The following is a 20308-nucleotide window of genomic DNA, read 5'->3' on the forward strand; positions in this document are numbered from 1 at the left end:
GGTCAGATTTCTATCAGATTCCTGGGCCTATCTTTCAGGACTCTCTCCTCTGCTCCATCATTGTTCCTGCACAGGGATGTCTGTCCTGTTTTGTGGAGAATGAAAGTTCCTCTAACCTGCCTTCACACTAATATGGCTGCATTAATTTTTAATTAAATTGAGAATAATTAACACCCACACACTTTTGTGTCTACAAAGCAAGTCCCAGGACAGTCATCTCTACAAAGAATAACCGGATCTCAAGCAAAGCAAAGCAAAACAAACAAGCAAAAAATTAACACCATCTAAGAACTCACCTGGTAACTCTTAATATTCTTTGCATGCCAGGTATTGTTTGCGCTCTCGTTCTTATTTTTAAGTAACACATGTTGAGTTTTTCTTCTTTTCCTAAAGAAAGCATGTACCTCCTCCTGGCTTTACATATTTTCTATTTTATTTCTAAATACATTTTATATATACACATGTATATATTAACAATTTACTTAAAGGAAAATACATTGTTTCTGACTAATTGTAGCATTGTTTGAGACTTAATTTCTTTTTAAAAACATAATTTGGACCCTTTTTAGGATTTCATGAAGTATATTTTGATCATTCTTACCCCAGCTCCTCCTAGATTGTCCCTCTCCTATATATGTACCCAAATTTATGTTTTATTTTCTTGTTGTTTTTTTTTCTCTTTTTTTAATTAGGTATTTTCCTCGTTTGCATTTCCAATGCTATCCCAAAAGTCTCCCATACCAACCCCCCCAATCCCCTTACCCACCCACTCCCCCTTTTTGGCCCTGGCGTTCCCCTGTACTGGGACATATACAGTTTGCAAGTCCAAAGGGCCTCTCTTTCCAGTGATGGCTGACTAGGCCATCTTTTGATACATATGCAGCTAGAGTCAAGAGCTCCAGAGTACTGGTTAGTTCATAATGTTGTTCTACCTATAGGGTTGCAGATCCCTTTAGCTCCTTGGGTACTTTCTCTAGCTCCTCCATTGGGGGCCCTGTGATCCATTCAATAGCTGACTGTGAACATCCACTTCTGTATTTGCTAGGCCCTGGCATAGTCTCACAAGAGACAGCTATATCTGGATCCTTTCAGCAAACGCTTGCTAGTGTATGCAATGGTGTCAGCGTTTGGAAGCTGATTATGGGGTGGATCCCTGGATATGGCAATCACTAGATGGTCCATCCTTTCGTCACAGCTCCAAATTTTGTCTCTGTAACTCCTTCCATGGGTGTTTTGTTCCCATTTCTAAGAAGGGGCAAAGTGTCCACACTTTGGTCTTCGTTCTTCTTAAGTTTCATGTGTTTAGCAAATTGTATCTTATATCTTGGGTATCCTAAGTTTCTGGGCTAATATCCACTTATCAGTGAGTACATATTGTGCGAGTTCCTTTGTGATTGGGTTACCTCACTCAGGATGATGCCCTCCAGGTCCATCCATTTGCTTAGGAATTTCATAAATTCATTCTTTTTAATAGCTGAGTAGTACTCCATTGTGGAAATGTACCACATTTTCTGTATCCATTCCTCTGTTGAGGGGCATCTGGGTTCTTTCCAGCTTCTGGCTATTATAAATAAGGCTGCTATGAACATAGTGGAGCATGTGTCCTTCTTATCGGTTGGGACATCTTCTGGATATATGCCCAGGAGAGGTATTGCGGGATCCTCCTGTAGTACTATGTCCAATTTTCTGAGGAACCACCAGACTGATTTGTTTAAAATAATAGAGGCCATATATTTTCATTATATGTTACCTGATTACTCTTGTGTGGACATCCTGCCTGGAATGTGGTCCACCTAACAGGGGTTATATCCTTAAAGAAAACCTTCTTCCCTTAACCATCAATTGCTAAGCTTCTAGGCTCTAGGTGTTACTTAATGTTCACCTACACAACTATGCTGAGATCTTTTTTTTTCCAGTCTTGCATTTTTTCTGGTTTAGTGTATGTAATCATCACAATTGTGAATTAATGTGTGTCCTGCATAGGGATGTGTGTCTCAGCCTGTTCTGTCTGAAAACACTTTGTTGTAGTCAACCTATATACCTCTCATTCTTGGAATATTTCTGCATCTGTTCCCATCATGATTGTTGAGCTCTGGGAGGAGGAGTATGATATTGATGTCCCATGTAGGCCTGAGCACCATACACCCTAGTTTTCTCTGTATGTTGGCTGGTTGGGGGTCTCTGTGTCTACTGTAAGAAGAAGCATCTTCTATGGTGTTGAGAGATGCACTCATCTATTGATGTAGCAATAAATCATTGGGATCAACTTCAATTCTATGTTCACTTAGAAGAAGAATATTAACATCTTCTAGGGTTGATTACCTATCTATCTATCCATTCTTTGCACTAATAATAGTATCAGGAATGAGTTTCATTTTTTGAGGAGCTGTCTTTAAATTCAACCAGTATGTGTGTACTTAATCCCATAATATTTTTGCCACTATAATATAGGTTGATAATTCTTTGCCACAACCATCATTACTAGAGCCCACAGAATTCACAACTTGGTGAGACTGGTGCTTAATTTTCCCCTCTAGTAGCACACAAAATGCCTTGTAATGCTTTGAAAAATACCCACTAAGGATATAGTCCCAGTCAGTTCTTTGATTTATCCAGGTTTTATAATTCAATTATAACACCTTCAGCAAATAGAATCCAATATTTTAGCATCAAGTTCTACCAGGTGATCGATTAGAGTGGTAGAGTGTTTAGAAGTCTATGGAATCCTACTTGACACAAAACAGAGGTAACCCATTCCTGGTGCTGGGGGTTTTATTTGTTAGCACATGCTGTCTAGTTAAGATATTTACACTATTTTTATTTGTATATATATATTTATTTTAGAAAGCTTCTTTTCTTGCTGTTCTTTTGATGCTAGGGTCTCTGTATGTAGTCTTGGATGTTTTGGAACTTAGTATGTACTCTATGCTGGCCTGGAACTCACAGAAGTCTGCCTGCCTCTGCCTCTGCCTCTGCCTCTGCCTCTGCCTCTGCCTCTGCCTCTGCCTCTGCCTCTGCCTCTGCCTCTGCCTCTGCCTCTGCCTCTGCCTCTGCCTCTGCCTCTGCCTCTGCCTCTGCCTCTGCCTCTGCCTCTGCCTCTGCCTCTGCCTCTGCCTCTGCCTCTGCCTCTGCCTCTGCCTCTGCCTCTGCCTCTGCCTCTGCCTCTGCCTCTCTAGTACTAAAATTAAAGGCTTGTGCCAACACGCCCAGTAGAAAGGTCCTCATTATTCCAGATGACTGTTTCAGAAAGCCCTTAGTTTTATTATCCCTTCTACTTGTTTTCTCCTCTACTCTGTCCCTCCATTCTTCAATCCACTTAACCCTTCAATGAAGGGGAGAAAGAAGACAATGTTATAAAGGAGAAAAGGGAAATAGTCCAACTAGAATTTAATGGGATGAGCTTCAATACCCCCTCACCTATATGAAATATTCCTAGAGTTTAAGGTTCAATAAGGTAAGCTTTCATTGGAATTTAGTAGATTTTAATAATATGGTTGCATACATATTTAATCTTAACGATTATAGAATTAACTTTAATAAATCAAATCTAAAAGTAATTAATTAACTAATTAATTTTACCAGACATATTATTATTTTGTAATACTATATTTCACAATTGTTTGGTTATACTAGAAATTATATTTTAAAGTAGTTTATGCATTTAAAATTGGAAAAATATGTGAGTTAATAATATTTTCTAAAAGTAGAATATGCTTCAGACTTTTCTCTAGACAATGAGACTTAACTCATCATTTTATTTTGATGCTTAAATACTTTTATTTTGTTACTTCAATTCATTTATTTTGAATATGTTCCTACAACATAATAAAGTATTATTTTAAAATATAACCTAAAATCTGTGATAATTGAACGGAAGTATTTATTGCAGTGATATATATATAAAAATAGGAGATAATACTATTAACAAATGTTAAGATAATTAGGAATAGTAAAACTTGTTTCTAGTCTTTTATTCCATTTCATTTTAAAAATATTATTTTTCATGTAAAAGAAAATTGTATGTACTAAGCACTCAAAGTGAAAAAAGTAAAGCATTCTGTCTTTTGCTCTTAGCTTTTCCAGCTAGCAATCGCTGTGAGAAATAGGGACAGCCTGTCTCTGGAGTCATGCGTTGGCACCATCACTATAAACATCCAAAATGTTAATGATGAGAGTCCTGTTCTGATGTAAGCAATGCTTAATCTAAATATTTAAATGGCTCAATTTAACCTCTGAAACTTTTTTATAGTAGGAAAAATACCAGTGTTTTACTATTATTTTCATTGCAAAAATTTCCTATAATTTTCAAAATAATCTAGAAAACAAACTTCTCTGAGCTTAGGAGTTCTTTGCTCTCCTCATATACACTAAACAAAGTCAACACCATTTATACTTCCTCTTGAAACTACAGAAAATGATCATTTTTTTAATGAAACAGAATTTTTTTACTAGTTTTCTTCTCTATTTATTATTACTGAGAAAAGTCTTATAAAAATGAACAGTAATTTTGTTCATATTGTGAGATCAATGTAGCCACTCAAGAAAATTAGGTCAAAATACTTTCTGACATGAATATATGCATAAATATACATAAAATGTAAAGTTATTTCTGAAGTGTTTACAGCATTTTCTTACCTTTTATAATTAATAATTTCTCAATCATTTGAAAGTGAATGACTAAAGAAAGAGAATGGATAAAATACTACTTACGTTTATTTTTAAATATTAACAATGGAATATATACATATGTACATATATATATATATATATATCAATTAAAGTTACTTGATTTGAGAGATTATAAAATGTCACAAAAAGGTGTATCACATAAAATTTTAAATATTTGCTATGTGACATGAATGGAAAAAGACACTTGTTTAAACTGAGCTATAAAAACTTCTTCTTTGTCCTACAGATACAGACCAGAGGCACCTATAAATATTAATGAAAATCTGCCTGTTGGAACAAAGTTGGCCAAGTTCATGGCAACAGATAGAGATATAGGGGATACAGTACATTATGAATTCATAGGTACACAGAAAGAGTTTGCTATAAATGAAGGTATAATAATTTTTATTGTTAGTCATTTAAAAATATACTATAAAGTATTTTTATTTATAAAACTAAGCTCTAAAGTCATTATGTTAGAATGAAATGATATTTAAAATATGTAGGAGAGCACTTAGCATGTTTTTATGAAGGAAATGGTAATCCTTTGTTCCTTGTTAGAAGTATGGAAGTGTTCTCAGTGTTGGCCTGCTCTGGCAGACTCTGACAATTCAAATGTGTAAGTTTGCACTGGGAACTTATTTTATGAGCTTTCTCTGAGAAACCAATTTTCCCATGGAAACTAGAATATTAGTTACCATAAACTGAATATCCATTTTATACCATACATTCTTGTAAGGACATTATGTTCAAAAGGCATTTTGCATTTTTTACTGGACCAATCCCCATCTGAAATATAGTCCTGAGGAAGAGTTTTTTGTTCCTTTTTTCCACTACCATGGAGGGGATCAGAAGCAGGGCCTTGTAATTCTTGGTAAATCCCCGAGTTACTCAAATCCCCAGCCTAAACTCCCATAATGAATTTCCATAGCATAGATAAACTTGGATTCAACCCATTTGAATATGGCATCAGCAACTTAAGTACATCTCACATACTCAGAGATTAAGAGGCTATCTAGGCCTCTAACAATTTTAAGCATAAAATTAGAATATGGAGGAAAGAAACATTTGTTTCCCTTTTAGAATGGAACACACCCTTTCTGATATGAATAGAATAAGTTTAAAACATCCACTGCCCATTATCTCAATACAAAGATTTCCACATAAGGAATCTTGCATTTATATACACTTCAACTCAACGGGCCCACCCTACAATGTTGGATATTTATAAGCAACCAAATCTTTAACAAAGTTTATATCTAAAAAACCAATGACTCTACCTAGAAGGACAGCAGACATGAAGGAAAGGTAGGTGATAAAGGAGAATCCTCCTGGCTATTTATCAGCATGATCATGATATACATCAGTTATTTATCTTATATGCTCATAGTTGGCAAAGCAGTGCATATACTTAGAGTTTGTATGCTCTGCAAGCGCAGATGCAATATACGTATTTAGGAAGTATTTCCTACCTAAAGCATACCTTTTACGTTTTTTTGGTTTTGGATATATTCTACCCCACGTCCACCCTTCTCCAGAACCTCAGTTTTTTCCCCCCTGCCTATACTGTGTTCACTATTACTTATTCAGGTGAGGCTAGGATTCACTGTGTGTTTCCCAGTGCAGTTGATATGACTCTCTTATGAAAGGACCTGAATAACACAGGTTTCTGTCTTCTGTTACACATTCATTCCCCACTCCTTACATGTGCACAATTGTGACTTGTTTGTGGTTTCATTATGTCAGCAATTGGCCTTTAATCAATAGGACTACTTTATTCATGTCATGATTTTAATGCACATATGCTTTATCTTGTGAATATTGAACATATTCTAATCTGCCTGCCTCTTAGACATTGGAGAAGTCACTGTTGCCTATCCATTAGACTATGAAGATGATACAATCCCCAAATCTTGGGTATTATATGTTAGAGTTTATGATAATGAGCGAACACATTCAACAACTGGGACACTCACAGTGATTCTACAGGATGTAAATGACAACCCTCCACGATGCTCTCAGGAAATTTATGTGTAAGTTATGACTGCAGTTGTTGGGTCTTCAGATATTTGTATTTAGAAAATATCACAGAAATGAGTGAATGGGCTTCCCTCATCCTAAAACATAGAGTTGGTATCCTTTCATTCTTCTCTTCCTTTACTCTCACATGTGACACGGCCTCTTCTTTCACCTGCCTGGGACACATTGACTTGCTCCATTTGTTGTCACAAAAGGTAAAATCAATACTGAATTGCTCCAAAATCTGGCCTGTCTAGAAAGTCAAAATAATACCATATCAGGAATGTTTCATCTGTACATAGAATACCTAGGGAAAGTTAGAGTTATATATTCACAGCAATCACCAAGTAGAGAAGAATAATGCTATCTATTTACAGTGGGGTGGATATAATCTTGTAGACTGAAGAGTTAGCATTCCTTATTACTAGAACTTTTCACTTTGATAGAACAAACAGTGTTTCAATACCTTACAATGGGTTTAGGGCAGTCTTTCATTGAATAACTTGTCTTTCTCTTAAATATATACCTTGTGCATAAATAATGCAGAAATGCCTCAATAATAAAAGGATAATAGGACACAGTCCAAGCTTCTAGATAAAACTAATAACTCTGCTATGTTGAGTTGCCAAAACCCAACATTTACGATCTGATAGATGTAAATAATTGATTGTTGCTGGAGGCCTGGCAGAGTGGAAGAAGGGAAGCAGAGGTTCTGAGGTGCTAATGTGCTGACCACTTGCTAATGGGGAACTAATTGATGTGCTTTTGCCTAGGGAAGACTATTTTTCTCATGTTCAGTGTTCCACAGTTGCCAGTAAGTTTTTCGTGTAGGGTTGAGTCCTCATGGTCTTTTCCTCAACAACTTTGGCCTGTCTACTAGTGTCATCCTAATTCAGCTCAGGTTGGAGCTTCATGCGAAAGTGTAATCCAAAGTTAAACTGAAAACATCCTCTCAAAACTGACGAGAAACACTATTGTAGATGTTTGCAATAGCCAAACAGCATACTGTTGAATTACTGTCAACACTCTATGTTCAACCCAATGAGCATTTCTTTGCAGAGGTGAAAGTACAGTAAAAATCTGTTGACTCTACTCTGATCAATGAATCAAGGATTCCAGTAGATTCAGGTGTTCACATTCTAATCATCTTATCAGGAACTGTAATTTAACCTATCAATACCCTTTCCATTTTCCAGTAGTACACCTCCCTCAAGCCATTTGCAGAGGTTGTAAGGCAACTGGGAAATATAGAGAAAAATGTGAACTTTTTGTGAATGGAGTTTATGTAAGGGGATTAGTTAATACTGACTGCTTACTTAAGTGGGTCTAGAATCACCTTGGAAACAGTTACTGGGTATATATGAAAAGGTGTTTCTACCATACGTTAACCAATGTAGACATATCTGCATTCTCCATTCATAAAAAATAATAAAAGGGGTTCTGGACTGAAAAGGAAAAAGAAAATGTGCTGTTCACCAGCACTCATGGCTCTCTCTGACTCACTACAAATAACTTATTACCCAGATGCATTATACTCCAGCTCCCGTAGCTTCTACACACAATGGGCATATCAACTTGAGCCTGAGCTGAAGCCAAAATAAACCCTTCTCCCGTAAGTTGCTTCTTCGCAAGTATTTTTTCTTTGTAAATAGGAAAGTATTTAACACAGAAGCCACAGTCTCAGCTCTCCTTTAAGCACATCTAAAGAGTAATTCCTAGTTTCTTTATTCTTAAGCTGGGGAGAATGATATAGTACCAATTTAAAGATACAAACATGGCTATTTTACAAGCTGACATAGAACTTTATGATCTACAAATTTAAAGTCATCAACATAGGAAGAACAAATTGTCATTTGTTCAGCAATACTTATGACTTAAGTTTGCTGTTCTGGAATCTAGTATAACAATAATGTTATTTCCCTTGGATTCATCATTAGTCTATATAATGTATTATACAATATTTCATAGATACTATGAAATACTTATTGACAAGAGGGCTATTTAACTATGTGCACTTTTTGAATAATCTATTAAATTATATTTAAATAATCTGACTAAATCAAGTTCAACATTTAACAATTTTTTCTCATTACAGAATTGAACTTCCTGAGAACATTCCAGTTGACACCACTTTAGTCTCCCTAACTTGTACAGATCAGGATGGAACTATTCCCAATAACAATATAACTTATCATTTGATTAAAAACACTTTTGCAAACAAAACCTTTACTCTTACAAACAGTGAATTGAAAGTAAGTATTGTAAAGTCACTCTGACTTGTGACCCTATGATTAACCTGAGGTATAAAAAAGCACATTTATTTTTATCATTATAAAATTGTTAATGAACTACAGTAGTTCAAATAGCTGATGGCAGAATTTGTTCCTGGATTTTCAACTGAACCTTAAATTGCTGAAAGCCTAGCTTCCTTCAGAATGAATGCTGGTATGCAGTTTTGAACTCAAGGTCTCAACTATGAAGGTTATGAATTTCTTAGAACAATAGTGTTTGGATAAAATATTGTGTACTCAATAGGAATGTGCTGAAATACCTTTGATAAATATGTTAAATTAGTTTTGAACTAAATAGAACAAACATGCATACTTTACTACTGTATCCTGTAGTATTCAGCAGCTCAAATATTTTTGACCAATTTAGTATATATGTGTGTGTTTGTGTGTGTGTGTGTGAGAAGATAGATAGCTGGCTAGACAGACAGACATACAGAAGAACAAACAGATAAATATAGCTATGCATTTTATTTCTAATACATTTTGAAATCTATTATGCTAAATGTAGTTATACATTATATATTAGGCTATATTCATCATTGGATTAAAAAAGTGAAATTAGGCACTGTGTTAAACATGGTAATAAAATGCAGCTCATTTAAGCAACTGCCCATGAACATTGCAATGTGCACTACATGAGTAGGATGGAAGTAACATATACATTTATAACCTGTTTTGATATTGATTCCATAGATTTGAACTTCTATCCAAGATACATTTTATACAAACCCCTAATATTTTTTGTTCCTTTATGTCCTGTGAATGAAATGCAAAGAACTATACTCATGATCTTAAAAACAGATGTCTTCCAGTTTTGAATATTGTACTGTTTATCAGCTATAAAACTCCTTAATTTTATGTCTCCATTACTTAAGTACTTTTATATAGCTTAATAGTTTTTACATACATTTCTCATATGAATCTGTCCCTGACAATTTTTCTGACTTGGCTCTGTGTCACTCATGTCTCTTTGGGTTCTCTCAACATTTTGTGTCTGTTCTTCTGTAGCACTAATTAAACATTCCATGTGTCCCTAGTTTGAAAATGAAAGAAAAGCTTTCAATATCAAATGAATGCCTGGAACATGTATAATCCTAATTAGAATTCTATTAATTTTTGATTGAATTTATGATGAATAACCATGTGAAACCATAGGTCTTTGTAGCATGTTGCAACATATTACTTCCCAAAGTCTGAATATGATATGTTCATAAATGAAAATACCGATTGAACCAGAATATTAAAATAGATTTTTACAATATAAGTGCATTTATAACCCAATAATGAGGGAAAAAATACAATACCACTATTCTTGAAGTAGGACATATAAGAATGGTAGAAGTGTTTATAATTTTTAAATCATTTATATTCCACAATTCTAAAAGGATATATGAAATATATGAACTGGTTGTGGTAAATATCCAACCCAAATATGCCCCAGCAATGAAAGCAGAACTCAACTAATATAAATACTTGCTGTGCACCCAGATTGGGCAGACCTACAGCTACACTGCCATCTTCCACATCATGAGACCCCATAGAACTTGCAGTTTCTCCAGGCCATGTGCTTCTGCTCCACTTTTCTTCTTCCTCCTTTTCCTCTGTACCCTCTCCCTCTTCCATTTACTCCTTCTTGTCTCTCCACCTTCTCTTTTATCTATCCAATCACCAGCTCTCCTTTATTTTACAAATTAAGGTGGGAAGCAAGTTTATAGGAAATCACATGAGTGCTGACTCATTCCTTATTCACAACCACTCAGAGGAGAACAGAACTAACATCAAATATAATTAGCCCCATGGCTATCCACAATTAACAAACAACAAAATTATTGTTTTGAACTTATTTTTACTAATTCCCTGTAAACACTAATTTAATGTTTGTAGGATGAAAACCATTTAAAAAATACAACGGACTAAATACATTAATAGATTGCACAATTCCCTTTTCATGCCATTTGCTATATGAGTGGAATAAGAACATGATATTTTCTACAAAGGGTAATTGAGCTTGAAAGTTATAAAAATGCCTTAGTTCCTATCTTTCTACAAGTCAGGAAAGCCAAGCCATTTAATGAAAATGACAAAATTTTAACACATGATGAATAAAATTTTGATTATAGAAACATAAGAAGAGAATCTACATAGGCTCTCAGCAATCCTTCACTATTTAACTAAAAATAAAATCATAATTCATTAACTCTTTGATAACTAAAAATTGGTATATATGTTACAGAAAGATGAGAAATAGTTTTATTAGTTATTTGAAACTCAGGTTGAGAGCTAGCACTAAAAAATTATGTTAAAACAATAAATAATGTTTTAGTAGGAGCCAGAGGGTTCAAGGACACCAGGAGAACACGGTCTACAGAATCAACTAAGCAAGTCTCATAGGGGCCCACAGAGACTGAAGAGCAATCATGGAGCCTATGTTAGTCTGACTAAGCCCTCGGCATAATACTGTGGTTATTTAGCTTAGAGTTTTGTTGGACTCCTAATAGTGGTAGTGGGTGTATCTCTGACTCTTTTGTCTGCTCTTGGGACCATTTTACTACTACTGTGTTGCCTCTTTGAACCTTGATATGAAGGTTGTGCCTAGTCTTCTTGCATCTTGTTATGCACTGTTCAGTTGATATCATTGCTCTGTTCTGAAAGGAAACGAAGGAGAAGTGCATGTGGTGAAGAGGGTGGTAGGAGGATGCTTAGAGATAAAGAGGTGAGAAGGCTGTGTCAGAATGTATTGAATGAGAGGAGAATAAAGAAAAAAGAAAAACTATTTTCATACAATATTTTCAGGTCAAATTTGTTCCTTTCTATTTCTTTCTAAATTCTCTCTGCCTTGTTCATCCAATTGAATGGTCTTTGTCTCTCTTACCAAAGATTCAAACAAAACAAAGCAAAAGCAATAACATTAAAAAGTTATATTAAACAAAGATCCAATGAGAAAACAAAACAAAATGAAACAAAACAAACCCAATGAAGTATTTTTTTACTTGGCAAACTATTTACCCATAGCGTGTCCTAGAATGCAATTCATAAAACCGTAGAACTCCATTGAAGAAAACTAATTTTCCTGTTCCCAACACATATCAATCCAATAGCTTGTTTGTTAGCACAGAATGTTGATTGTCATTATCTTTTTTCATGGTGGGATTTTGTCTATAGACACTTACTCTTTGGTTGTATGGTTTGAAACATAGGTCTCAAGCTTAAAAGTCACATCCACATATAAGGGAAACATTAATATTTGCCTCATTCACAGTGATTATTTTTAGCTTTATGTATGTACCTTCAAATTTCATAATTTAATTTTTCTTTGTAGGTGTCTACCATTTCATAGTTTAAATGTACCAAGTTTTTTTTATTATCTATTCATAAGTCCTTGGACATTGAACCTATTCCCAACTTCTGACGACTATGAAGACAACAGCAATGAGCATGGATGGATAAACAAGTATTTCTGTAGGATCGTGTGCAATCTTTTAATATATGTCCAGGAATTGCATAGCACAATCGTTTGTTTTTCATCAACTTAGCTATTTATTTGCTTTAGATTCTAATAGCAGTCATCCCCTGTAGCTCCACCTCCCAGGCCCACCCTTACAAATCCCTCAAGCATTACTTATTCCCTTTCTCCTCGGGAAAGGGGATGCACCCTCTTCAGTACCACCTCACCCTGTGACATGAATTCTCAGCAAGACTAAGTACATCCTCTCCTGCTAGGCTTAACCAGACAGTCCAGCTAGAGGAAGGAGGTCCAGTGGCAGACAATAAAGTCATAGACATCTTCCACTCTGATTGTTAGAGGACCCACATGAAGAACAAGCTGTACACCTGTTACAGGTGTGTGGGGAGCCTAGGTCCCTTCATGCTCTTTGGATTATGGTTCAGTCTCTGTGAGTCGCTATGTGTCCAGGTTACTTGACTCTGTAGATCTTATGGTGTCCTTGACCTCTCTGGCTCATACAGTCCTATCCCCCATTCTTTTACAAAACTCCAGAAAATCAAATAACCCTATTAAAAAATGAGTTGTAGAGCTAAACAAAGAATTCTCAATTGAGGAATACCAAATGGCTGAGAACCAGCTAAAAAAATTTTCAACATCCTTAATCATCAGGGAAATGCAAACCAAAACAACACTGAGATTCCACCTCACACCAATCAGAATGGCTAAGATAAAGAACTCAGGTGACAGCAGATAATGGTGAGGATGTGGGAAAAGAGGAACACTCCTCCATTGCTGGTGGGATTGCATGCTGGTACAACCACTCTGGAAATCAGTTTGGCGGTTCCTCAGAAAATTGGGCATAATGCTACTGGAAGATCCAGCAATACCACTCCTGGGCTTATAGTCAGAAGATGTTCCAACTTGTAATAAGAACACATGCTCCACTATGTTCATAGCACCCTTATTTATAATAGTCAGAAGCTTGAAAGAACCCTGATGTCCCTCAACAGAGAAATGGATACAGAAAATGTGGTATGTTTACATAATGGAGTACTACTCAGCTATTAAAAACAAGGAATTTATGAAATTCTTAGAAAAATGGATGGATACGGAGGTTATCATCCTAAGTGAGGTAACCCAATCACAAAAGAACACCCATGATATTCACTCACTAATGAGTGGATATTAGCCCAGGAGCTCAGAATACCCAAGATACAATTTGAAAAACACATGAAACTCAAGAAGAAGGAAGACCAAAGTGTGGATACTTCGATCCTTCTTAAAATGGGGAACAAAATACCCATGGAAGGAGTTATAGAGACAAAGTTCGGAGCAGAGAATGAAGGAAAGGCCATCCAGAGACTGCCCCACCTGAGGATCCATCCCATAAACAACCACCAAAATCAAACACTATTGCAGATGCCAACAAGAGCTTGCTGACAGGAGCCTGATAAAGCTGTCTCGTGAGGGGCTTTCCCAGTGCCTGACAAATACAGAAGTGGAAGCTCACACAGCCATCCATTGGATTGAGCACATGGTCCCCAAATGAAAAAGCTAGAGAAAGGACCCAAGGATCTGAAGGGGTTTGCAGCCCTATAGGAGGAACAACAATATGAACTAATCAGTATCCTCCGAGCTCTCTGGGACTAAACCACCAATCAAAGAAAACACATAGTGGGACTCATGGTTATAACTGCATAGGTAGCAGAGGATGGCCTAGTCTGTCATCAATGGGAGGAGGGGACCTTGATCCTGTAAAGGTTCTATACCCCAGTATAGGGAAATGCCCGGGCCAGGAAGCAGGAGTGGGTGTGTTGGGGAGAAGGGGAAGGAGGGAGAGGATAGGGGATTTCCAGAGGGGAAACTAGAAAAGAGGATAACATTTGAAATGTAAATAAATAAAATGTCTAAGAAAAAAAATTTTTAAAAAAAGTAGCCAATGGGGGTGGGGAGGGGAAAGACTATCTCTGAAAACGAAACAAGACAAAAAGAGAAGAAAAGAAAACAAAACAAAAAACCAAAACCAAAACAAAACAGCAGCCTACAGAATGGGAACAGATCTTCACCAACCATACATCCAACAGAGGACTATTACCCAAATTATATAAATAACTCAAGATTTAGATAACGACAAACCAAATAACCCAATTAAAAAAAAATGGCTCCAGAGAATTCTCAACAGAGGAATCTCTAATGGTCGAGAAGCACTTAAAGACATGTTCAACATCCTTAGTCATCAGAGTAATGCAAATCAAAATGACCCTGAGATTCCATCTTATACCCTTCAGAATGGCTAAGGTCAAGTGACAACATGTAGTGATGAGGATGTGGGGCAATGAGAACACTCATCCATTGCTGGTGGGAGTGTAAACTTGTACAGCCACTTTGGAAATCAATTTGGTGGATTTTGGATTAATTCTATCCCAAGACCAACCTATACCCCTCCAAGGCATATACCTAAAGATCCCCTATCTTACCACAAGGACACTTGCTCAACTACCTCCTTAGAAACTTTATTGGTAATAGCCAGAATCTGGAAAAAAATCTTAGTGTCCCTCAACTGAATAAATGGATAAAGAAAATATGGTACATCTACACAATAGAATACTATTTGACTATTAAAAACAAAAACATCATGAAAATTTCAGGCTAATGGATGAAGCTAGAAAATATCCTAAGTGAGGGAACCCAGACCCAGAAAGACATGACAGAGAAGAGCCTACATAAATGTCTCCTGAGAGGCTTCATCCAACAGGATCTTGTTATTGATCAATTTACAGCTTTTTGAAGGCCCTCCACACAGATTTCCATAGTGCCTGTACAATTTTGCATTCCCATCAGCAATGATTAAGTTTCCCTTTGATTGCATCTTTCTCAGTGTGTACTGTCATTTGTTTTATTGATTTTGGCCATTCAGTCTGAGGAAAGATGAAATCTGAAAGCAGTTTTAATTTGCATTTTTATTGTGGATAATAACTCTGAACAGTTAAAAAATGTGTCTCAACCATTTGTGCTTCATCTTTTGAGAACTCTTTGTTTAGTTCTATAACTCATCTTGATTAAATTATTTTCTTGACTTTAAGTTTTGCTTTTTATATATTTTATATATTTGTATATTTGATTAGAATATAGATGTTATACATATTCTAATATTACATATAGTTAGTCAGATATACAATTTGTAAAGATTTCTTTCCATTCTATAGGCTGCTATATACCTTGGACGATGGTATACTTACTATACAGAAGTCTTTATATTTTAAATAAATATTTTAACAAATGGTGTTTCAATTTTAGATTATTGAACATGTAAAGAAATTACATGTTTTTCTAGTTTACAGGGAAAAAACTCTATTGATTTCTTTTAGTCATTTAGAATGTCAAAATTCCAAACCTTGATTTAGAAAACCATATTTCTAAAATTGTCTTCAAAGTTATTGATGTAATGCTTAGAAATTCTATGTCTGTACCAGCCTTGGTTATTTTCTGATAGTAGTTATAGTTCCTGTCAGTATTCAGCTTATTTCTATTTTTCATGTGATTGAACACCGATAGTGTTAGCATAAGCAGGAATTGTAGTGGAAAAATTTGTGCCTTAACTGCATTATTGATGCTAGTGCCATTGATGTTATTTATTTCATCTTTCCTTATTTACTTAGAATATAGAATTTTAGCAGTGGCATAAACCCTAGATACCACCTAACATTTTCATTAATTCCCAAAGGAGCCACTTTTTTCCCAGTTGGTTAATGTACACAGTCTTTTTCTCTTCTGTGTGTTTTGTGAAAATATAGAATCTTTAAAAAGCAACGTACTTCTGTGCCAAAAGAATCACTTGATGGCTAAATACATCTTCCCTGAATAATAAATGTTGAGTGTTGAGAAAATAGCTAATGTGCACATGGATAGGGCATGGAAAGGATTTCAAATAAGCTGGAGAAGCCAGCAGCAATCATGTGTTTTCTTTATCCTCTTGGAAGGTTTCAGATGAAGTCTAGGCTGTGAGCTCTGTGAGGATTGTATGATTAGGCAAGATATGTGGACAGAAGCATCTTAGATGGCTTTGCCTATATATTTAGTGTTATTAAACAGTCCGATAACATCATGCCTGCCCTGTATGTCCATAAGGGGATGTTTAGACCCCTTAGCAGAGTGGACTTCAAGCTTTCTATTGACATTATTTGGAAGGTTGGAGTTTAGACTTGTTATATAGCATTACTCTCATTATTTCCCATTCGGATTTAATTCATTTTGGAGGCATATAATATCATTGCAAAAATCTTAAATACATGACACAAAACAGTAATTTTAGATGCCCCTCAACCTAACATGAATATGTTCCAAACAAATCATTCCGAAATTGTACATTTCACAAGTTGAAAATCCATTTTCTGTAACTTATGGGTTGTCATACTGTTGCACCATCGTATGCTGCAAAAAAGTAGCTGTTTCTTGTCATGATGTTATGGCAGATGGAGGACTGGGCACATGCTGCTCTTTATATAGCTAGGAACTGTTTAAACTCTCCAGTGGAAATCAGTAGCTAAACACTCCCTTGAACACCTGAAATACTTTTCTCTGTGCTATGAATTTATAATCCTAGCAAAGCTATATAAAAGAAACACAATGCAGGTATTTTATTTACAAGCCATAAGCTTAGATTGGGCAGATCTAGGGCTATATTAACTTACTCCTCAGCTATAAAGTTCCTTGTTACTTGTTGTTTTTCCTGGCCATGTGGTTCTGGTCCATGGTGGTTTCTTCCTCTTCTGTTTTCCTATATGTTCTCTCTTTACCTGCAACACCCTCGCTTGAACCTCCTGTCCCACTTTTTCTCCTTCACTGCCCAATAACAGACTTTAAGTCTTTTATTGACCAATTAAATTTGGAAGAAGGCTCACATACCATCATTTTGAGTGTGTGAGAATCTGTGGGTTAGAGCAAGATACAACCACATCTTGAGGAACCAGTATTTAACATTAGATTATAAAGAGCATCAGAATGACCTACAACATTTCTCAGTTATAGTTGAAGGAACTCAGAGTCTCCACCAGATTATTATTTTTAAAAAAAGTATGCTTATCCAATGTTGTCCCTGTTTATTACTTTTTGAAATAATAGCACTTAAAATGTTTTCCTGAATAAAGCATATGATTAGAATTAATTACATATGTTTTTAATTTTAAGTTTGGTTACTCCTTAAGCTAAAATTACATATATAGTTTGGGTTTGTAGCTCATGGATATTTAACTATACAGTAGTATTGTAAAATAACACTTCTATTTATTGGTTTACTATCTTCCTTTTGGAGTCATAATTGGCAAAGTAGACATGTAATCAAAACAAAATAATAGTATATTATTTTCATTTACAGATTGGACCTATGAATCTAGATTATGATAGTACAATTTTTGCAGGAATGGACTTTAAACACACATTATTTGTAAGAGTATCTGATGAAGGTATTCCTGTACTCTCAAGTAAGAAGTTATTAATTCAATATATGAAAATAGTTTGAATTAAGTAAAAATACATAGTATCTTAAGTATTAGCTCTTAGATTTTTTATAGTTAAAAATATTCCAATCATAAGTCATAATAATGCATATAAGTAGTTATGATCAAATTAATTTATTGAGTCCATGTATATTACTATTTAAATGCTGAAAGACAAATTAAAACTAGAATTAAGTTGATATAATACTTCTCATGTGTATAATATAGCACCTTTTGAATATAATTTTTTTGTAATATTTACTTGTTTTAAATATTGAACAAGTAATCAGTGTATTCTACATTGGTGAATACTCAAAAATCAGTTAATAAAGCATTGCTAACTATTTTAAGTACTGTATAACTGAAAGTTACTAATTTACTAGTAAAACCTCAATATAAGCATATCCATGAAAATCAAATCATATAAAATCAAATATGTGAATAGTCATTTTAAAGGAAAACATAAGAATTGTTAAAGAGGACATATTATTGCTCTGTTTACACTGTTATAAATATTATTCCTCCACAGCCATCATTAGAATCATATTAAGAGTGAGCCGTATAAATGAACACAATCCTGCTGGGTCTATGATGGAATTTACCTTCAGTATATTTGAAAACAGTCCAACTGATACACTAGTTGGAAAAATTACGTTTATTGATGAAGACTGGCCATTCAACAATATACACTATAGCATTGTTGGAGGTAACTTTGGGATACCTCCCACATTTTACATCGAATCAGATACAGGTAATATAAGAATGCTAATAATAGTTAATAATAAAGTGGAGAATCAATTTTCTCCAGGAATAAGCTAAATTCCGTGATAATTTTCCCAATCCTAATTGGTCGACTTAAAGCACATGTACTGGAGTTGGTACATTGTACATATTTGTATATGTGAAACAATAAGTTATAAAAGATGAGGTCATGAATTCAAGAGGGCTATGACAGGAGTTAGATGGATAGCAGTGAAGGGTTTAAATTATGTTAAAATAGTGTGTGCATATATGAAAATCTCAAAAATTAAATTTAAAATCAGTACCTCGTTTTGAATATATTTCACTTAGTATTCATGGGAAAGAACACTTTTTATCAGTGCATCCCTCCCCTTTGAGCTCCACACTGTTCACCATGGTTTGTCAACTGTATCCATAATTCTTAGCAACCACAGAGAAAACCCTGACATTTTGATCTTTGATATATTGAAATTCAGAAAGCCTTTGCACACATGCATTCTTCCAAATGCCTCAGAATGTACAGTAGGTGACTAATGCATGAGTTAACATCTGTCATTATTTAACTGTGGGGATAATGATATGAATTTGGGACAAATGTTTTTATATCATTCATTTTCTACCTTGGTACTGTCACAAAGACTTCATCTCTATAGATTGTAATCTAGCACTGATTAAAACTATTATGTAGTTCTGAAATAACTTTCCCATTGTATTTGTGCTAGGGATGATAAAGCTGTTGAGTTCACTGGACAGGGAAGTGACTTCTCAGTATAAGATAACTGTGAGAGTCATAGACATGGGAAATGACGTGCTCCCAGACCCTCTCAGGCAGAGAAGTGCTACTGCTCAGGTGACCATCAACGTCCTGGTAAGAGTTCATCTATGCTTGATATATTGTTATTACTTAACAGACATATTCTCAAAAGAAAAAAAATCAAAATCAAAGATAGTTGGGAGTGGTTAACACAGTCTTTTATCATTGACCTAAGTTCAGAGTGAGATGTCTGGTCCAAAACTACTTTTAATTGTAATGGGCAATGATAGAATTGTTTCTACATGCAGAGTATGTTGTGATTTCTGAATCATCCAGTAAGAATTTGCATGAAGAGAGAGCCTAGTATCATAAGTTGCACTTAATTTATTAAAATATTATACTAAAAAAGACTGTAAAAGATTCAATGTGAGAATATATGTGACCTGACTTGTTTGAACTGTACATCAATATAATCAAATGCATCTCTTTTATTGGTGGAACTTTGAAAAAAAAAAGAAAAATTATCTTTTATAGATAGAGCCAAATTTCTTTTATCAAGTGTTTGCATTCATTTTTGCTCCTTGAGACCTACAAGATTTTCAACTCTGGATCCCAGAGAAAAGGCAATAATTTCCAAACAAATGATGATTTAAAGCTGCAGACATTGAGTAGAGCCTTTGCATAATGCTTTGAGGTGAACATTTTCACATGTGCTCTGGTGAGCTGAACCTCTCAGCGGTGTCCATGGCTCAGTGTTGTAATCCCCACCACAGCCTCGTTATGTCTGGAAAATGTAATAAAACAGGCCAAAATCTTTTTAGAGAGAAATTTAATGAAGTGACTTGACTGGTTTCAACTCTGACTCAAGGATGTCACGAGCTAACGAAACTTCTTT

The 20308-nt window shown here is 35.1% G+C and overlaps 1 protein-coding gene across 1 annotated transcript in view; it reads left to right on the plus strand.

The window, feature by feature from the left end:
• Positions 1-20308, plus strand: part of Gm28710 (predicted gene 28710) — a 90649-nt gene that overhangs the window by 26332 nt on the left and 44009 nt on the right. Inside the window, exons 10-16 of the mRNA NM_001378608.1 lie at positions 4075-4187; positions 4916-5061; positions 6521-6701; positions 8783-8939; positions 17798-17903; positions 18448-18669; positions 19382-19527. Coding sequence (NP_001365537.1) covers positions 4075-4187; positions 4916-5061; positions 6521-6701; positions 8783-8939; positions 17798-17903; positions 18448-18669; positions 19382-19527 — 1071 coding nt within the window. The remainder of the gene's footprint in view (positions 1-4074; positions 4188-4915; positions 5062-6520; positions 6702-8782; positions 8940-17797; positions 17904-18447; positions 18670-19381; positions 19528-20308) is intronic.

Source organism: Mus musculus, chromosome 5, assembly GCF_000001635.26.
Source record: "Mus musculus strain C57BL/6J chromosome 5, GRCm38.p6 C57BL/6J".
In the NCBI taxonomy this organism is placed as follows: Eukaryota; Metazoa; Chordata; class Mammalia; order Rodentia; family Muridae; genus Mus; species Mus musculus.